This window comes from Phragmites australis, chromosome 16, assembly GCF_958298935.1.
Source record: "Phragmites australis chromosome 16, lpPhrAust1.1, whole genome shotgun sequence".
NCBI classification, from domain to species: Eukaryota; Viridiplantae; Streptophyta; class Magnoliopsida; order Poales; family Poaceae; genus Phragmites; species Phragmites australis.
The window spans coordinates 6,789,392-6,809,923 of NC_084936.1; the positions used below are offsets into that span (position 1 = coordinate 6,789,392).

Here is a 20,532-nt window from a genome sequence, read left to right on the forward strand (position 1 = left end):
CACCAAGCACTTCACATCATACTCTCTTTTACTTGATTTAACAACCTTGAATTGCCTACGAAGAGACAACGGCCAGAATTTCACTGCATCAATAACTGCCTCTTTTGTAGGGTACATAGCACCCTGTGACACCTCATTCTCATTGTACTGTCATGGTGTCTGGTCAGCCTCGCTAACCACCAACTTCGAAAATTCTTGATCCCGCCACTCTGCAGGAACTGCAGCATTACCCTCCTCATCAGAAGAATCCCATCGGCAAGGCCTTCCTCCAACTCTTCATCCTCCAAATCTATATCTTCAATGATGCTAGGGATGTGCTCCCCTTCATCAGCTATACCCATCAGCTGCAGCTCTGGAATATCACTAACCTCCTCCCTGGACCCTACATTAGCCACCTCTGACTCATCTTCCACTGCCTCACTTGGTCCTGCTACTGATTCTGCAGAGTTCACCTCATTTTGATCTTTCAGTTACGCCTCAGCTAACAAAACAAGCGGCGGGCCACGTTCACAGCATATATCTACATACTGCCTCCAAGTTGATGTAGCTTCGATGGGAACAAGCTCACCAAAGTATCCATGACTAGCACGGCTCAGGACAGCTTTTAACTTCAGCTCATATTGCTGCGGATCCAGTTGAAAAAACCGCATGAGCTATTTGCACACACCCACAATAGTCCTCTCATTAGCTTTACTAAGCCCCTTCATGACATGACGAAATCCAGACAGATCTACACCGTTGGGACCGTACCTAATTTCACCCTCACCATAATATATCTGAAAAATTAATTTATCTGCTATCCCTGGAAACACCCGCAAACATAACCCATGTTAAGACAACAAACTATATTTCTGATTATCGGATAAAATAGTTTTTTAATGCTACCCTAGGTTCGCAAATTATCATCTACTGTTGCCTCCTACGTCCGCAGGTACAAATAATATACTAAAAATAATATACTACAGATAACATACTGAAAATAATATACTAAAAATAATATACTACAGATAACATACTGAAAATAATATACTAAAAATAATATTCTATATTGAACTGTTATCGTACTATTTTCTAACTAAATTTGACAATTTTCTAAACCCTAGGTCATAAATGTCTAAAATCTATATCATATACTACTACTGCACTAATTAACAACAATTAAAAGGAAAAAAAGATTTATCCAAAAAATTTCTTCAAATCCGCGGCCCAAATGCAGCAGGGATTCGCCGACCTCGCTTCCTCCCCTCTCCTCTCCTCTCTTCTCCTCTCTCTTCTCAACTTTTCCTTTTTTCGGATTTTTATGGTTTTTTTGCTAATTTTTGGCCTTTTTATAGTAGCAGGGCGCTGGGGGCCGGTGCGGCACGGTGGGCGGGGAGGAGCCCTTACCGCCCCCTGAGAGGGTGGTAAGGAGCTCTACCCGCCCCCTCAGGGGGTGGTAAGCCTCTGGGCCGGGCAGGAACGCCCCACCCACCCTCTGAGGGGGCGGTTAGGCCTACCGCCCTCTTAGGGGGCGGTTAGGATCCGTAACCGCCCTCTCAGATGACTGCAGCCCCCTGCAGGCGTCTAGTTTTGCAAATATTTTCGCTGGGAATCTATTTATTTAAATTTTAACTCAAAAAAATATAAAAATAAAAAAAACTCGAAGGGGGCTTGCCCCAGCGTGCAAGGGATGGCAGCCCAGGAGCACGAGGAAGGCCGGCTTGGCATGCGATGTGTGGTGTGGCCCAGCGGAGCATGGGGAGTGATCCGGTAACATTTTCGATAATTTTTCTTAATAATTTTTTAAAAAAATTTTCTCAAAATTTTTGAGCTAACCATTTTGCTCTTTTCTCAAAAATTTTAGGTCAAATTTTTCTAAAATATTTTTCTTCAAACTTTTTTCTTAAAACTTTTGAGTTAAATTTTTTTCTTAAAACTTTTGCTTCGATGTGGTAGCCCGGAGTTGAGTCTGACACGTCCACGCACCTACGCAACTGTTGCTTCGCTGGCTAAGTGCTCGCTCGCAACTCCCGCCGCCGCGCTGACGCGCGGATCACGTCGGCCTTGTTGTTTTCCTGTCGGAAAGCGGTGCGAGCAGGCTTCGTCGCGGGTGCGCGCGAATTAGCGCCGTCCGATCTTGTCCGCCTTGTAGCCACCAGTGGATTTTCATTGACAACACTCATTAAATACCGACAACAAGAACCTGAACCTTTTCAACAACCATTAGCAGATCAGACGGAATAAACTACTCAAAACAGAAGACACATTTCTGAGGTCCTACGTTTCCTTTGATGCAGACTTGCAGCAGCAGATCATCTGTCTGACACCAAGAGTGAAAGCAACGAGCGCATGCTCACGGGTCTGGCCGTCCTTGGAGATACCAGCATCAAAGCCTCCAGTGGTGGAGTCAATGATAAGCACGGCACAATCCAGGGAGGTCCCGGTGATCATGTTCTTGATGAAGTCACGGTGTCCCGGAGCATCAATGACAGTGCAGTGGTACTTGGTGGTCTCAAACTTCGATCCACAGGGCAATATCAATGGTGATACCCCTCCCACGATCAGCGTCGAGCCTGTCATGAACCGAGGCATATTTGAACGACCTCTTGTTCATCTCTGCAGCTTCCTTTTCAGACCTCTCAATCACATGCTTATCAATGCCTCCAAGCGTGTAGATGAGGTGACCAGTGGTCGTGGACTTGCCAGAGGCGACATGGTCAATGATCACAATGTTGATGTGAACCTTCTCCTTCCCCATGGCTGCAGGAGCAGTTGAACAACTGTGTGCAGAAAAATAGCAGTGGTAAAAATAGTTTACAGACTAAATTAAAAAGAATATGTTAGAAAATCTAGAGTTTTACAATAAAATATAGGTCCGTCTCGATCTCTCGGAAGATTCGATTATATCTTTTAGGATTTTTTTGCAATATATTTATATATATAGGGCATAACTTCTCATTATAACATACAGATGAATAAATAATAGATAATTTTTCCTTACTCTTGTGTCTCTTTTTGTAATTGTTCTTTCAAAAGATCGTTAGACTACATCCGGTAACAGCGGTTTCTCAACACGTTATTAACACGAAACTTTGCCAAAGACAAGCTAGAAAATTAGATCGTCTCGCTCGCAAGGATTGAAAGGTGCGATCAATTTGGTACGTATACTCATTGCTACTGTTTATTTTACGTCAAAATAGATCTGAATCACATGAACAGTAGCGTTTTTTACAAACAATAGTGAGTATTGTATGAATCGATCGTAGTAGCATCATGTATGCATGAATAGTACCAAATATGTACGAACAGTAGCATCGTCTCGTACACGTGAACAGTATCCAACACATGAACATGGTGAAGTGAGATCGATCTGCACGTCGTAGAATGGGTGAGGCCCGCAGCAGTCGGCTGAAAAACCGGTGGCCATCTCCCTGCACAGATTGAAAAAAGGAGGGAGAGTACACCGCTGGCGTGAAGACGGCGGCCTTGTAGCTCAGTCGTGTAACTTCACTGTACGCGTCGCCCAAGCGAAGCGACGTCGCCGCATGCCGCCACTGCGCTGTATCGGCCACCTACAACGCGCCGCACCTCCTTGTCGATGGAGCCGCTCCGCAGGCCGCCTCCTCCCTCACCTTGTTGCACCGGTCGTCGTTGCTTGAAGAAGGCCACCCGTAGCCACCTACGGCACGATGGCACCCTCACTTCGCCGCATTAAATCGCGAGGCCACCGACTCTTACGCCACCCAAAGCGGCACCGCCACAAGCCGGCAGCTTCGCCCTGCACCTGTAGCTGCTCGACTGGAAGCCGCCGCCATGTGCTTGCCTCCCGTGCCCCGCCACCCTGCGTCATCCGTATGCGACTGGACAGCGCACCGGGCCTCACACTGAGATGCCTCACGCTGGCTGTTGTTGGTCCTAGTGGAAGCTAGGGTTTGGGAATCCTAGCCGCCACACTTTTAGGTGAGGCGAGTGGGTCAGATGGACCAGGCTGACCCAAAAGGGTGTGCAGGCTGGCCTGATAGAAGGAAAATCTAGTGAAAGAAAAAAGAAAAGGAAAAGAAAAATCTGATTTTGCATTTAGCTCTTTGAATTTTCTATTATTTGAGCGCAATCCCTGAAATTTTGCATTTAGACCCCTAGATGTTCTAAAAATTATCTAGATGCTCTGTTTTTGCATAGAAGTACCTTAGAATTCAAATTATTATTTTTTTTTGCAGTTATACATTACTTAATTATGTTATTATTGTTTCTATGCTATTAATTATTGTTTTTACTGTTTAAATTGCCTATAATGCATTTAAATTCAGTAAAATTTGAATAATAGCATAGAAAATATCAAAAAATTTGTAGTAATCCAATTTAGAAACATGATGCAACTTTACTAGTAGTAATACTTGCATTATTAAATATGTAGATGGCTGGCATCACGAATAAGGGGTTCGCTGAGCTGAGTGCTGATGGTCGTCACTTGGGCGTCGAATGTCCGTATTGTACTTGGAGTGAAAAAGCTCCGTGCTACAATTAGCCTGGGAACAAGTAGTGCAATGGTTCCCATGGAGGATGAGAATGATCAGACACTTTTTCTCCGCCACCGTCTTTCTCCCACTTTGAAGGATGAGTACATTACAATGAACAGCGCTAAGGCACTATAAGACGCACTGTAGGAGCGTTTTGAACGCTTTAAGTACACCATCAAGCCTCTCGCAGAGAAAGAATGAGTCCGACTCCGTTTCTGTGATTTCAAGCATGTCAGAGAATACAACTTCATATTGCACCGCATTTCCACACTCCCGTGTCTCTGTGGAAAAGAGATCATAGAAGAGGAGAAAAAATTGAGAAGACTCTCCACTTTCCACCCGAATGCGGTAGAATCCGCACGTAATCACTGTCAATCGAAATACAAGAAGTATTCTGAATTCATTGATGTGTTGCAGCTTCATTAATTTCATGACAATATAAACAAAAACTTCTTATCCCAACCGTAAGGGAAGAGCAATAACTTTGAAGTCAATCATAACTCTTTAAAGCATGTAAGAACCGCAATAAGAAACGATAAAGGGAGGAAGGAAAGTAGTGACAGATAAAATCAAATCTAGTGATGATAATGATAAGACATGAAAAGAAGTAAAAACCATATGATAAGCAGGACCAAACATGTTAATACTAGTGCTGAATATTATATATCATTCCGATAATGATTAGAGAAATAGTCCCAGTGACCCACATAGCAGTCAAGGCATATATATGCATGCACGCGTCTGTCTGACTGCACGTACACACTAGCTAGTACTGTATAAACGTACACACTAGCTAATATAAACAAATGTCTCAATTGATGGCTTAATCCAGTAAATAAAAGCACCCCATATGTCAGCCATGTTTTCGCCAAATATATACATGCATACATGTGATTGAGTCGATTAATGAAGCCAACAAAGTCAGGCCCCCACGACGCCGAGAAAACGGCACGCGCATGAGGCGTGGTTCCATGCCTGTCAATAATTAAGCATGTCCTTTATCGTTAGAATTAATGAACAAGAGGCAAAGTGGCCCACTTGACAGCCGATACATGCTGGAACGCCAGTCTGCAGGATCCATAGCTCAGCTGCAGCAGGTTTGGAGATTTCTGTTCAGATGCGAATTGTAAATACAATCGAGAGTAGAGAAATGAGATCGGTCGTTGTAGTTTCGGGTCGTCTGTGAAACAAATTTTTTCATTCGTCTGCTTACAACAGTCATTTGTGGTAATGATATAATTTTTAGAGACGGACGACATAAGAAGTCATTTGTGTAAAATGTCATTTTAGAGACGATTCCTTATATGATCTTTGATAATAAGATGATTACTACAAGTGGGTCACATAATTAGCCGTCTGTGATAATAGATGATAGTTTATTTTAAAAAAAATATAAAGTTTTTATACGAAGTTGGATGAGAACAAACTTTATATGAAAATTGTAGCCCTCGATAATACCTACAACTTTGTTATTGAATTTTTTTATTTAAAATCATTTAGATATCCAAATAATCATTTGAGGTTTCAAACAGAAGAGATCAAAAGGATTGCATATGCTATTAGTATCACTAATACTTCTGTGGTGAGATCGTAATGATGTATTGCGCGAGTAGAGAGGTTCCGGGTTCAAATGCCACGAACCGCATGCACGCATATTTCACGTGAAAAGTCGCGTGATTTGTGACATGCAACGACGCGATCGATGTCTGGTCAGGCCAAAAAAAATTCGGTTTTTTCAGGCAAAAAATGTCGATTAGGGGACGGAATGCCACAGGTGGTTCCTTAAGTGAATTGCCTTAGTAATTGGTTTTTCACATACGGTCTCTTTTCGTCTGTTCGACCAGAGACGAGTAGCTAAACGTCTCTGTAAATGAGTTACCACCTGCCTCTGAAAACTGTTTATGTAGTAATGTAAGGGACAAGTTCATGTCCTTTTGGGAGGCATCCTTCCCCAATAGTTGTCTATTCGGGAGAGACATATCAATCGAACGGTTTATCTAATTGATCACTGGATTCGTTTTATAACACCCCTGATCAATTTGGCTATTTATATATAATGTAATGAAATCTCCTCCAAAAATCCTATAGAAACAATATAAGGAGAAATATAATTGTAATATGTAATAAAAAACTCTTTAAAAACTCAGGGAGAAAAATTAGAAGAAAATGATATGGCATATATAAATGCATGCATTAATATTGCCTCATTAAAAATCTTATTTGATATGATAGAAAAAACTCATAAAAAAAGAGTACAATATTATATGATTTGATGATCATAAACATGTTATAATTTAGGAGTTTACTCCTTAAACTTATAAATCTCAAAGTCGTCTTATACTAATTTCATAAATAGAATAAATATGTTGGTAAAGACTTTATGGATAAATCTACAAAATTATCACATCATACTATTTGTAAAGTATCTATCTCCCCAATTTTATGTAATTCATGAAGATAAAATAATTTTGGAGCAATATGCTTCGTGATATTACAATTTATATAACATGTATGTATTTGTGTAATACAATCAATATTATCTTTGTAGATATTGTTAGATGTTTCTAGTGAATCAATACTACATGATTATTATATGGGGTTAATCATTATGTGAAGTCATACATATTCACATGATACTTCATATAATGCAATTATTTCAGAATGTTTAGTAAAAATAGCAATGAGAATATATTTTGATAACTTTAATGAGAAGGTTGTTCCATCGTATAAGAATACAAAACCTATCTGTGATATGATATTATAAGGATCAGATAAATAGCCAGTATCTGTATATCTAATCATAGTCGCATCTGAATTTTCTGATAGAATAAACCCATATCCTTTGTACCTTGGAGATATATGAGGATATCTTTTACTCTTGCTCAATGACAATTTATTGGAGCTGCCCTATGTATAGCTAGCAAGTTTCTTGCAAATGCAATATTAGGCATGTTACAATTTGTAAGATACATTAGTATCCTAAAGGTACTGAGATATGAATATTCAGGTCTCAATATCTCTTTTTCATCATCCCAATATCTGAATGAATCTTTATCCATATTATGAGATTGAACGATCATAGGTATTTTGATGGATGTGATATATCCATATTAAATATTTTTGGATATATGCATATTGATGTATTAGTATTCCTGAGGTAAGTTTTTCAAGTTGAAGACTTAAGTAAAATTTGATTTTACCTAAATCTTTCATCTCAAATTCTATCTTAAGATGATTGTGTGCTTCTTGTATATTTATGAAGATATTGAGATCATCTACAAACACTAAAATGATACAAAATCCTTTTTAGAATTTCTTTATAAACACACATGAGAAATTATCATTATATGAGTAATCCTTCTGCGAAGGAAGTCGTTCAGTCGGTTGTACCGTATTTTATTTGACTATTTTAAGTCATAGAGTGACTTCACAAAATATATATTGTGATTTACTTTGAATTCAAAATTTTAAGTCTTTCAAGGGCTTTCATATAGATTTTCGAATCAAGTGACCATATTTTACCAATGACATTAAATATTGAAATATTATTCCATTCATAACTGGAGAGTATGACTTCATTTGGCACAACCGCAGATTTAAGATTTCTAAGAGCTGGTCAAACCTAACTTCAAGACATCTTGAATCTGGAGCTGTGAATGAATTGATGATATTTAGTTGAGCCATTTGATTTTTATTTTTAACTAAAAATAAAATTTTGAACCACTTTATTTTATCATACAAGCTTCAGATCCAGCATAAATCTCGGAGCTAGAGCTATGCAAAGCTGGCCCAATATTTCATCAAAATCTATGCTAGGTATCTATGTGTAACACCCTAATTTTCAATTTTTGGAAATAGTAAATAATTTTGTTGTTGTTAGAATTAGAGGTGTTAAGTTTAGTGTTGGAAAACCCTAAGCGAAAAGTTTAATTTCTAAATAAAATAATCAATCTAGGTTATATTGTTGTGTTGCATTCGTGCTGAGAATAGATGCATTAGGGTTTGTATTGTGTGGCAAATGAATTTTTGAAAAAAAAATTCTCGAGGTGCGCCGTTTGATTTTTTAAAGAATTTGAAAAGGATTTGCAAAAGAAAAATCAATTCCCTTCTCCTTGGGCCTAATCTTTTCCTCTCTTTTCTTTTTCTCCTTTTTCTTCCGGCCCATTATCCTTTTTTTCGCCCGGGACAACCCATTTCCCCCCTCCTTTTCTTCCTCCCCTCCTGGGCCGCTGCACTGCAGCCCAATCCCATTCTTGACTCCTGCATGGGCCACCGCTCGGCAACTCAATCCCACGCTCGCTGCTGCGCAAAGGCGCCTGGCCAAATCCCACCTCCTCTCTAGCACCGTTGACCGGTGGGCCCCGTGTCATCTCCTTCCTCACGCCGCACTACCTGAGTCTAAGCCGGACACAAGACTACTGCGTTGCCGCCTCACTCGAGCCCAAATCTCAACAAACCCGCCAAATCCGTGCTGATCTCCGCATTTATCTATTCCCGCCTATATAAGTCCGCACCCCCATCCTTCGATCTGTTTTTCCTCGAACCGAGCCGCCTCTAGCTCCACCCGCCGTTGCCATTGTTGCCATCATGCCGAGCTCCATCATCCGCCACGCTCGCTGCCTCTCCGCCCTAACTAAGAACAACTTCGGGACCGTGTGCTCGCGAGGAGTCGATTCCGCCGCTCCCCTTCGCATCTCGGTCACCAGAGCTCCTTCCCCGACGCGTCCCGTGCACCGCCGCCTCCTCCATCACCGCCGACTACCTTCCTGAACCACGCTGTCAAAGGTAAGCCGTTGAACGGGTTCGGGCACTCCTCTCTCTCCTCCACCACTCGTCGTCATCCCTTGTGCCCGGCGACGAGGTTTTCGCCCTTGTCGGCGAGTTCGCCGCCACCGTTCCCCTCCTGTCGCTGTTTTCTCTTTGCCGCTAGCCGGTTAATCCCCTCCCTCCTCTCTCATCGACCGATCTATAACTGACGATCTAGATTAAATTCATAATACCCCTTCGCCTGAGCCAATCACATGTCACCACGTGTCACCTTCTTTAATCCAGTCAGCTGCCATTGCCACCTCATCGCCCTCGTCAGCCGACCACCTCAACCTCAGAGCCCATGTGTCAATGCCACATCATCAGCCTTTACCCAGTCAGCCTTAGTTTTATTTTAATTCGAGAATAAGATCAATTTTGCAATAAAGCTCATAGACTTTTCTGAATTTACCAAAAAAGCCCCTATCTTTTTACATCTTAGTCCCTAAACCTTCTCATATTTGAAATTAGGTCCCTATGTTTTTATAAAAATGCCCCTGACCTCTCTGTTTTGTTCCAAACAAGTCCTTTTCTTTTTCAGATTTAGTCCAAAACTTGTTTTTATCATAACTTTCTCGTTTTAGCTCCGATTTAGATGATTTTTGCGCTCTCACGTTCGTAGCAGCGTGTACTATCTTTTAGTACCTTTTTCATAGATATTAGCTATTGTTTGGTGTACTGTTCTTAGTTGGTTTTGGTGTGTGCTTTTCTGGTGTGTTTCGAGAGCAGATGAGGAGCAGTTCGAGAATATCCAGGACCAAGTCTTTGAAGAGTTTGAGCAACAAGTTGGAAGAGGCAAGTGTCCTTGAACATTTTGATCCAAGTTTCCAAATGCGTTATTTATTTCAAACATGCATGCTATTAATTTTTAATCCCATTTACTTATAGTACCATGTTCCATATATTTCTTGTCGCCTAGCTGTCAATAGTGGTTTATGGGTAGTTTATGCTTAGCATTGCACAAGGGTATGGATGAGTTATTAGTTGAACATGATTAATGAACTATGCAACTATGAGTTAGGAATTATGGTAACTTGTGTGGCAACATGAAACTTAGGGATGTCGAGGAGAAGGTTGGTTGATGATGGTGCGTGAGGCACAAGTGTGCGAAACACTTTGGTGGGTGGTAGTGTTTGCTCGGTGTCCTAAGGACCGGTTCGTGGAGTGAAAATCCAAGAATTATCATCCATCCACGAGGCTTATATGGGTACAAACTGGCTTAATAATTAGCGAATCCTCATCATAGAATGAGCCACTGGTGGTGTAGTGGAAGGGAAGAGTGATTCTTTCTGTAGCTACAAGACGCATGAGGGGGCTTCTGGGTGGTGTGACTCTACTTTGATGGCGGTGAAATCTTAGTGGGCTTATTCTTGTTAGTGATCTCTAGGTGATACACCACTGGCGTGTGTTAATTGTTTATGCAACACGTCAATAAGGAAATCAAGACTCATGGGGAAAGATGGACAACCTCTGCAGAGTGTACAATCTGATATATTAGCTGTGCTCATGGTCATGAGAGACTTGGATTCTCACATGATTAGTTGGTTTGATTTAGTTATTTTGGTTGGTTACTTGTGATGGGTAAATATCAGTGGATGGTTCTTGGTCCTGTGATGGGTATCAAGTTGGTTGGTTTGAGAACCTGATGTGAAATTTAGGTAGTTGGGAAATATGTGGAGATATTTCTAGGAGTTGGGAGTTTAGTGATGATTCACATAGATAAATATGTTGCTTTTATTACTTTTTTACGATAGCATAGTTGACATTTATGCAAATTTACATGTTATACCCTATTCCTTTAATCAAGCTTGTATGTCATATATTTCCTATACTTGTGGAGTACGATATGTACTCACACTTGCTATTTTCATCTAAATGTGCATTAAATCGCTGCTCAGACAATGGAGACATTGAAGGAGAACCAGACTTCTACATCGATGAAGATGAAGATTGCTAGGCTGGTGGATCCCCCGGTCAATTGCCTGTGGAAGATGGGACTTCGCTGTGTTTAGTTTGTGTGTTTTAGTTAAAGATTTTGATATCTATCTATTTTGTTTAAGTTAAACGTTATAATAATGACACTGTGTGTGATACAATGATGAAGTCACTGCATGTATGAAACTTGATCTTGGCATACATGTAGTTTGCATCTGGTTTTGTCCCTTTATAAAACCGGGTGTGACACTACGTAAACCCTTGTGCTATAAGCATCGTTTTGTATCTCATCACCTTATTATTTTTATTCTGTTTTATGGACAAAAACCCATTTTAATCCATAAGGAGGATATTTTTAGCAGTAGGTATTACTGAGGTAAATACCTATCTTTTATTAAGCAAGCACGATTCTACCTCAATTGATTGCTTCCATTTGGTCCAATTCGAGCGCTTCAGATGACAGTTGGATCCAATTGAAAGTCATTGATAATTTTTGAGAAGAAATATATATCAACAATTGTAATATTTCTATTACATGATTTGCAAGAGTAGAGGAATACAATTTGTGTAGGTTGGTCATGTACATATATTCTGATGATCCAAACAACTACATGACAGAAAGAAAGAAGTAAACTCGTTTTGATCTTCTTCCTTCCTTTATCTTTATTGAGCTCGTACGTATTAGGAAATTATCTATACGTAGGCAAATATAGATGGATCTATATATTCGTGTCGACGTATAAGCGTGTAGCTAGACTAGATAGTTGTACTGGGTCCATCTGTTATGCATCTTGCACGTCGTAGCTTGGTTTGCAGTGCTGATGGATGGAAGGAATTGAGATGCAAAGGCCAGCGCCAACAAATAGAGCTAGAGCAGCGTAGTGTCGACACGCCAGACCATGATTTGTGAACAGTTGGAATCAGCAGGCATTGCCCTCGTTTTGTTGTAGTCCTCCACGAGCAATCGTTGCACAAACTTGATGGAATCCTGCAAAATTAATCATGCATGTGTCATTTTGTCAAAAAGAAGTTAAACTTTGTGTTAACAAATAACACAAGGACGATTAGACCGACATAGAAGCGTAATACACGGGTGGGCGCACATATATCTACCGTACCCCATACTTTGGGGCATCGGGACGGACACAACCAAATATGCATGGGGCCGGCCACGCCTGAATTATATATGGCTTAATCTGTGTCCGACCGGACTAGACGACCAATAATGCAACCTCTATCGACAATCAGAGCAGATTTACAGGAGACAAGACAACCTAAAACCTAAGAAAATTAAGTTGCACGGGCTCACACACTACGTGAAAAAAATCATTAGTAACAAATAATAACCGGTATTAGTAACGGATCTCGTACCCGTCGCTCCTACCGCGTACGTAGTGATGATCCGTCAGTAATGAGATTATTAGTGATAGGTCATAACTGTAACCTGTCACTAATGTTCAATTACTAGTGATGGGTCGTACCCGTCACTAATGACCGACGAATATTTTTCATATTTTTTGAAAAAAATCAAAAAAAATTTGCGAATACCATCATTAGTGACCGGAGTTGATCATTAGTGACGGATTACAAGTTGATCCGTCACTAATAACTGTTATAGGACAACTCGTCACTAATGAGTGAATCATTAATGAGTGAATCATTAGTAACATGTCAAGTTGTGACCCGTTATTAATAACTAGCTTAGGATGATCTGTCACTGATGACTAATATAGGACGATTCGTTACTGATGACCTTATTATTAGTGACGAGTCAAAACTTGATTCTCACTAATGACTGGCATAGGACGACCTATTACTTATTATCATCAGTGACATGTCTATATTTGTTCCTGATCAGAAGGGATATTAGTGACGCGTGTTGAACAGTTATTACTAATATGGTATCTCTTTTGATGGTTTCTTATGTAGTGTCAAGCTTATCTGGTGCTCCATAGTGAGGAAGGAGGAGAAGTGTGGGGCTGGAGGAGAAGGAATAAGATGGGCTCCCCTAATAATCTATACTACGTCCGCCAATAGTTTATAAGTATCGTGTTTAATTTGTTTTTGCCCTAGAAGTTGTAACAACGCAGCAGCACATATGTTAGCTGCGGCTGTGGTTTCAGTGGTGAAGTGTTCCATGCATTTCTATCTTGGGTAGAAACGGCAACTAGATGAGGTTGATTGAATGATCGATACATACTATACGACTCGATAGATCACGGTATGCAATGCATGTAGGGCTCGGATATACTGAGATATTGTTACCTGTGATTGGTCGGGCTCTGATGTGGGGAAGCGGTCCCACCTGGCAGGGTCCCAGAGCAGGTCGCTGCAGAAGGCGAACCCGTGGACGTCCACGTCCGCCAGCGAGGGCCTTGTTCTGACCACCGGCCTAGTCGCTTCCCCATCGTCTGCGGTGGACCATGTGCGGGTGGAGAACCAGCCGGCGGTCGACGTGGACCTGCTGCAGACGGGCCCTTCCAGTGCCACTCTCTTCTCCTGCTCCCACACATGTACTGTCGCCACTGGCCACGCACCAAACGTCCTGCATGCATGGATCCGAGGCTCATCATCGATCCCATTCAATCATTCTACTGATTCCTCCGCGTCCTGCATGCCTGCCGACACTTAGCTTGCATTTGGTTTGATTGAGACATTTTACGGTACCATTCATCCTACTGTGCTCTCCAAATAGAGACTTATCTCAAAATCTCAAAACAAAAGACTGTAAAACTTAGAAATAGAAAAAAAAAAAGATTGCTTGGAGCTAGCTAATCCTTCCTGTATACTACGATGAACTTGGATTTCTTTATACAATTATACTACTATGGTACTACTATTGTGGACCATCAGATTGTGCATAACGAAGGGCTGTCCTTACTTGGAAAGTCTGTAAAATGTTACCATCAGATTGTGGACCACTCATCGAATTGGAGTACTCACTAGTAAGAAGACTTCACTCCACCGACAAAACAGTTGCATGACGAACTGAAGAACTAGCTTGCTTGCTTGCTAGATCGCACAGTAGTGAGCTAGCTAGCTAGCACAGTTGGATGATAATGACCGTGCCCCGGCCCCGGGAGGGACTGATCGGCGTGCGAGCTGCCGTTTCCTTTTTGTAGCTAGCTAGCTTACGTGCGTACCTGATCTGGCGCAGCTGCTCCAAGAGGCGGAGGTCGTAGACGTCGCCGAGGCCCGCGAAGAGAACGAAGCCGCGCAGCCGGTGCTGCTCGATGTGCCCCAGCGCCACGTTCCTCTGGTGGTGCCGCTCCTCTCCATTGATGCCCCCGGCGGCGTCCGACGAAAAGTTCTCCTTGTACGTCACGTGCCGGTACACCACCCCCGTGCCGCGCAGCAGCCGCGCCGTGGGCGGCGCCTCCCGCGCGGGCTCCACCACCAGCCACACCACGGGCGGCGACACCAGCCGCAGCGCGTGCGCCGTGCGCGTCAGCCCCGCCGCGCGCCGCTCGCGCTCCGACTGCCCCGTCGTCGTGACCACCACCAGAAGCTGCGGCGCCGGTGGGGCTGGGGCCTCGACCTGGTGACGGTGGAGCAGGAGCGACGAGGTCGTGTGCTTGATGGCGCGGACGGCGTGCAGCGCGCGGAGGACGTGGGCGCTGGCGGCTGCGCGGGAGGCGGCGTCGGTCCAGTCGGAAGGGGCGAGGCCGGTGAATAGACCAAGGAGGAAGCAGAGGCAGGAATGCAGCATCGCCCGCCGCAGCAGCAGAGGGCGCGTCTTCGTCGTCCTTGCCTTGGTTGGAGCTGCACCTCGATGGTTAGTCTTGGGCGAGGCCATGATCCGCTGCTCCAATTCGTAGCAGAGCAGAAGAGCAGGGGTCGAAGTCTACGCCCCGATCCTTAGCAAGCTTAGCTTAGCTGAGCTGAGCTGGTGCTGGTGCTGGTGGTGTAGTGTGGTCACTGCAGAGCATGCCTGGGCCTGGGCAGAGCAGACAGGTGGTAGTGGAAGAGGTGGTGGTGGGGAATGCGAGCGAGCAAGCAAGCGGTGCGCGTTGCTTAAAATGAGGGTGATGGAGGGATCAGTACTAGGGGTGGGCTTTTTTTCACCGAACCGATTAAACCGTGTCAGCCGCGCCCTCGATTTCTACTCACGCGAGATCACTTGGAACACGAGATGGAACAGAGTGAACACGCACACACGCGAAACGGAGTTTTTGGTGCTGCTCAACTGCTGCAACTGTTTTTGGTGTTTACTGTTTAGATAACGACAACAGACAAACTGAAGCTGTTACAACCGCGCTAAGCCCGGCATGAACAGGCCACGATGTGCGCCATCCCCCACATCACATGCACGCCCCGCGGTTACCGTTCAAACGGAACAAAACTAACCTTAACTACTTCTGCGCGAGATCACAATCGCAGAGACTTGAGAAAGGGCTCGCTGAATAGCTGACTGAAAAACTGCAGAACTGAACTCAACCGAAGAATGAACGCTTACTGAAAGCGCTCAAGGTTATTCCTACAAACCGCACCGAACCGAAACAAACGAAATTGTTGTTTGACCGGTGTACAGTGTTTGGTGCGGTGTTAAGATTGAGTGTTATTCGGTGATCGTTGTTTTAGTCGGTTTGTAGGAATAATCTTTATGTATTATGACATGCCTCTTTCTTCAAGAAACCGAGCACACTGAGCAGAGCAATTCTTAGAGTTTTTTTTTTATATATTTTAATATTTTTAAAACTACATGTCCGTTTAAAAAATTAGATAGAGGTATACTATCGTCACCTGTTTATTGGACGAGAATAAAATGTCGCACGATGAACGGGCGAGGCCTTGTGAGCTCCGGCACTCAAAAAAGTCTCGTCCGTTTAGCGGGTGAGAACTTCGTCTCGTCCACTGAACGGGCGAGATTTTTGTGGATGTGACCGGGATTTTACTTATCGTTTTTGAAATGGTAACCGCTCCCGAGCGGTAACCGAAAATGCGCGGTTATCACGATAACCGCTCGAAATTCGGCTGCAATTCACACAAAATTCATTTGCTAAAATTTGAAATTTGGACAAAAATGCCAAATTCTTCGTTCAAATCGGATCGGTTACCGAGCGATTTTCTTGATTTATCGAGCGGTTTTATCGAATTTTCCGTATTATCGGTAATCACTCAGTTTTCTCGGTAACCGCTCGGTTTTTTCGATTTATCGAGCTGTTTTCTCGATTTTCAGTGAAGTTCAACAAAAAATCCAAAATTGGCTCAATCTTGTAAAATCAATAACTATTTCATCTGAGCTTTAAATCAAGTGAAACAAATTTTGCTGGTTTTCTTGCAACATGATCTACATGATAAAAGTATTTATACTCATAAAAAGTTGAAAATTTCTGTGAGAAAATGTATTTGTTAAACCAAGTTAAATGCATAGTTTACTCTTTGCTAATCCAAAAATCATGGAAATAATTTTGTTAGTCTTCTTACATGATCCTTTGTCTTTTAAAAATACATGAACTCATGAATTATTTATTATAACATGCAGGATTGTGTAAATATATTGCGATTAGATTAATTCATAACTGACCCATCACACCTCTAAAATTAGTGAAACCACTTTTATTAGTTTATTTATACTATGCTTTATGTAAAAAAATAATAGTAGACATGAAAAAAGTTAATTATAGTGCTGCTTCTTAACATATTCACTTTATGCTTGTGAACTTCGTAAAAATCATGGAGAAATAAATAAAACTCTAAATGAAGTGAAATCAATTTTAACAATCCTATTAAGATACGTCCTACACAAGAAAAATATGTGTTTGCATGTTAAGCTTTTCCTTAATATGAGTTAATAACTAAGCCACACGCTTCAAGTTTTTTCATTTTTTTTCAAACTTACTCCCTATAGAATATGATGCAAACGATATTATTTTTGAAAAAAAATTCATAGAAGGTCTTAGAATTGTCTCTAGTTTTTTTAGGATTTATTTTGAATTTTTTATTTTTTAAAATTTTTTGAATTCAAATTTGGTTACCGTTCAGTTTCTGAAACCAGACCGGAGAGGTAAGCTCGGTAACCGTGAATTTTGAACGGTTACCGTCGATCAATTGAACCCTGGATGTGACGCCAAGTAGGCCCACTTAGAAGGTCCCGTCCGTTCAGTGTGCGAGATCTTTTGGGTATAAAAAAGCACCGATGCGCCCCTGCCGACGTCAACCCACCATTTGCACCACACCTAGTTGAGAGAGGGAGGAGAGGAAGAGAGGGAGAGGGAGAGGGAGGGGAGGAGAAGGGAGAGGAGGAAGAAATTTTCAGCAAAGCCCTGCTAAAATAAAAAGTTATTTTAGTTTCTTTGTTTTTTATAAACCTACTAGGATAGCTATTATTGGTAGGTTTTAACATAGGTTAGAGGTTAGAACTAGATTTTTTTACAAACTTGGTAGGATAGCCACTAGACGCATGTTAGGATATAAATCTAGGTTTAGAATTAGGGTTAGACATATTATAGCAACTAGATTCTATTTATATGCATATTTTAGCAATTAGTTGTAGTATTTAGACATATGTTAGGTATTAGATGTAGGATTTAGACATATTATAGTTATAAGTTAGGTAGTAGATATAGGATTTTGATGTAGCGATCTAAGAATATTTTGTTGTAGTATAGAATATATGTTGGGCTATATTTGTAATGAATTTTCCATTGTAGATGTAGTTTTACATAATTATTTATGTTCTGTCGCAATAATTGTTGGGGCACGAATAGCGTGCCCGAACAGAATGCGATGAGAGCCTCTTCCAATGAGGAGTCTCAAGCTAAGAAATTGCTAGCAGCATTGAGGAGATGAAGAAGCCAAAAGAGAGCTATGTCAATCCATCAAGAGAGAGAGAGAGAGAGAGAGAGAGCTTGTTATGTGAGAGGGGGCGGGGGGGGGGGGGAATTGGGAGTCCTCCTTTGCCATTTAAGGGCTTATTTATAGAGAATAGAGGGGCATGAAAAATTACTACCCTACCTCTAAGATATTATGTTATAATCATGTGCCTATAGGGGTATTTTGGACATTTAACCCCTTTACATATGACGTCGTAACTGAGATACTACGATCATTATAGTAACACTACAGTACATTGTTTAAATATCTTCAGGCTGGGGCGTTCCCCCAACAATAATGTTAGGGTTTTTGTTGATAGTTGCAGGTATGTCGTACATGTGATAGTTTAGGATTTTTTATAGAGACAGTGAAATATTATATGCTTAAGAAGGGGTAGTACTGTTAGTTGTCGGTCAATGGACAAGGGTATCTCTTGACCTAGCTGATGCGGGGGTTCAAAATAGACTCCAAGGTTCAAGAGATGACCATTAGTATTGTTTGCAACCGTCTGAGAGATGATGCGTACTGGAACGTGTACTCGCCTGTGAAAAGATCAAGTATGGTGGAGGTACTTGCAGGATGTTGTGCAAAGAGGTTGGCCTCCTATGTTTCTTGTGCAATGAAAGAATAAGGAGGCAGTTGGGGAGATGGAGGGTGGGGGGTACGAGGAGGAGGGTGATGAGGAGGAGTATGATGACGATGTCGATCTGAATGGTGGGCATTCATCCAATTATCCGACTGAGCCGACCAATGAGGTAGATGATGGGGGAACAAATCCCTTTTCTAATTGAACAAGTTGAGCGGGATGATCGTGAGGTGGACGAATGTCCTAAGTATGACACGTCGGATGATGAGGACGATACTCTTGTTCCTGCGGACTAGGACAATCCCAACTTTAACCACTTTGCGGTGCATAAGGGGAATCCGGTGCCTTGAGAGTATATTGAGAATGAGGTGATCGTTGGTGCTAGGTATCTTACTAGTTAGGCCTTGAAGGATGCTGTGACTCAATGTACGACATCGCTTCATCGGCAGTTTTATGTTGTTGAGTCAAGCAAGAAGAAATATGATGTTAAGTGCGTGAAGGAGGGTTGCCCGTGGTATGTGCATGACTTCAAGGGGAAGTGGGTTGAGTACTAGGAGGTGTCCATAGTGGTGGAGCACACTTGCACCATGGACGAACTTGAGCCCAGCCACAGGAACACCACCTCAACCTTTGTCGCCAATGTGATGTACGCCCGGATTGAGAACAACATGAACTACGAACCAGAGTCTATAATTAGGCAAATTGAGGAGAAATACGAGTACAATATTAGCTACAATAAAGCATGGAGGGCGAAGAGGAAGGCAATTGAGATGAGATTTGGGACCTACGAAGTGTCATATGACAATCTTCCACACTTGCTGCAGACTATAGCTCGAAGGAACCTAGGGATGTATTACAACATTGATAAGTACGCATTATTGTCCAAACCTAACAAGTATGTCCTAAAGCGATGTTTCTGCGCATTAGGAGTATGTATCAAAGCTTTCAAGCATTGTCGGCCTATCCTGTGCATCGACAACACTTTCCTTACTGGGAAGTACAGGGGTAAGATCCAAACTACTATTAGGGTTGATGGGAACAATCGAGTTATGCCATTGGTATTTGAATTTATGGAGAGTTAGAACACCACCAGTTTGTACTAGTTCCTCTACCGTGTAAAGATGATAATTGTTGGTGCTCGACCAAAAGTGTATCTTATACATGACCAACATGCTGGGGTGCTTGCGTCAATTCAGGAGCTGCAAAATGGAACGAACTATGGTGTGATAGGACCCGTGCGGCCAGATCTACAGAATAGGTGGTTCATGAGGCATTTGGGCGCAAACTTTTTCCACCAATTCAAGAACAAGAACCTCATGGCCATGTTCAAGAGGCCGTGCGGTTAGAAGCAACAGTGGAAGTTTGATGCTCTATAAAAGACACTAGATGAGATGACGAAGAAGCAAACACATGAGCGTGAAGGGAGGCCTGTGAGGGGACCGGAGGATGAACCGGTACCTTTTGAGTCCTTCCAAACAAACAATGAAGTTAGCATAACACAGAGGACCAGGTCATCGACTAGGTCATTTAGCGAGTGGACTGAGAATGCGCCGAAGGTGAAGTGGGCTCTGCTGTACGACACAAACGGGGCTAGGTACGGTATTATGACAACAAATTTGGCAGAGGTTTATAATTGTGTGATGAAAGGTGCGAGGGGGTTACCGCTGGTGGTATTGTAGAGTTCATACTTCAAGGGACGTGCAAGTATTTATAGGACTGCTATGCCATTACGCACCTGACGCTGAATGATGCTCATATAATTTATGGAATGAAGATAACAAAGTATATACAAGACAAGACATAGAAGGAAAAGATGCACCAGGTGAAGATCATGAGAACTACACAACACAAATACGAAGTTCTATGTAGGGTCAAAGGAAGAAGAGGGCGACA

General features: G+C 42.2%; 1 protein-coding gene and 1 pseudogene across 1 annotated transcript; both read right to left on the reverse strand.

Moving 5' to 3' along the window:
* Nucleotides 1-2,256: 2,256 nt before the first annotated feature.
* Nucleotides 2,257-2,737, reverse strand: LOC133895024 (elongation factor 1-alpha-like; annotated as a pseudogene).
* Nucleotides 2,738-11,708: 8,971 nt separating this feature from the next.
* LOC133896493 (probable beta-1,4-xylosyltransferase IRX9) lies at nt 11,709-15,367 on the reverse strand. The gene is made up of 3 exons (XM_062337122.1): nt 14,381-15,367; nt 13,503-13,782; nt 11,709-12,225 (listed from the first exon to the last, which is right to left on the reverse strand). Exons 1-3 carry the CDS (start codon nt 15,031-15,033, stop codon nt 12,106-12,108), a joined length of 1,053 nt encoding a protein of 350 aa, XP_062193106.1. The 5' UTR covers nt 15,034-15,367; the 3' UTR covers nt 11,709-12,105.
* Between the last annotated feature and the right edge of the window lie 5,165 nt (nt 15,368-20,532).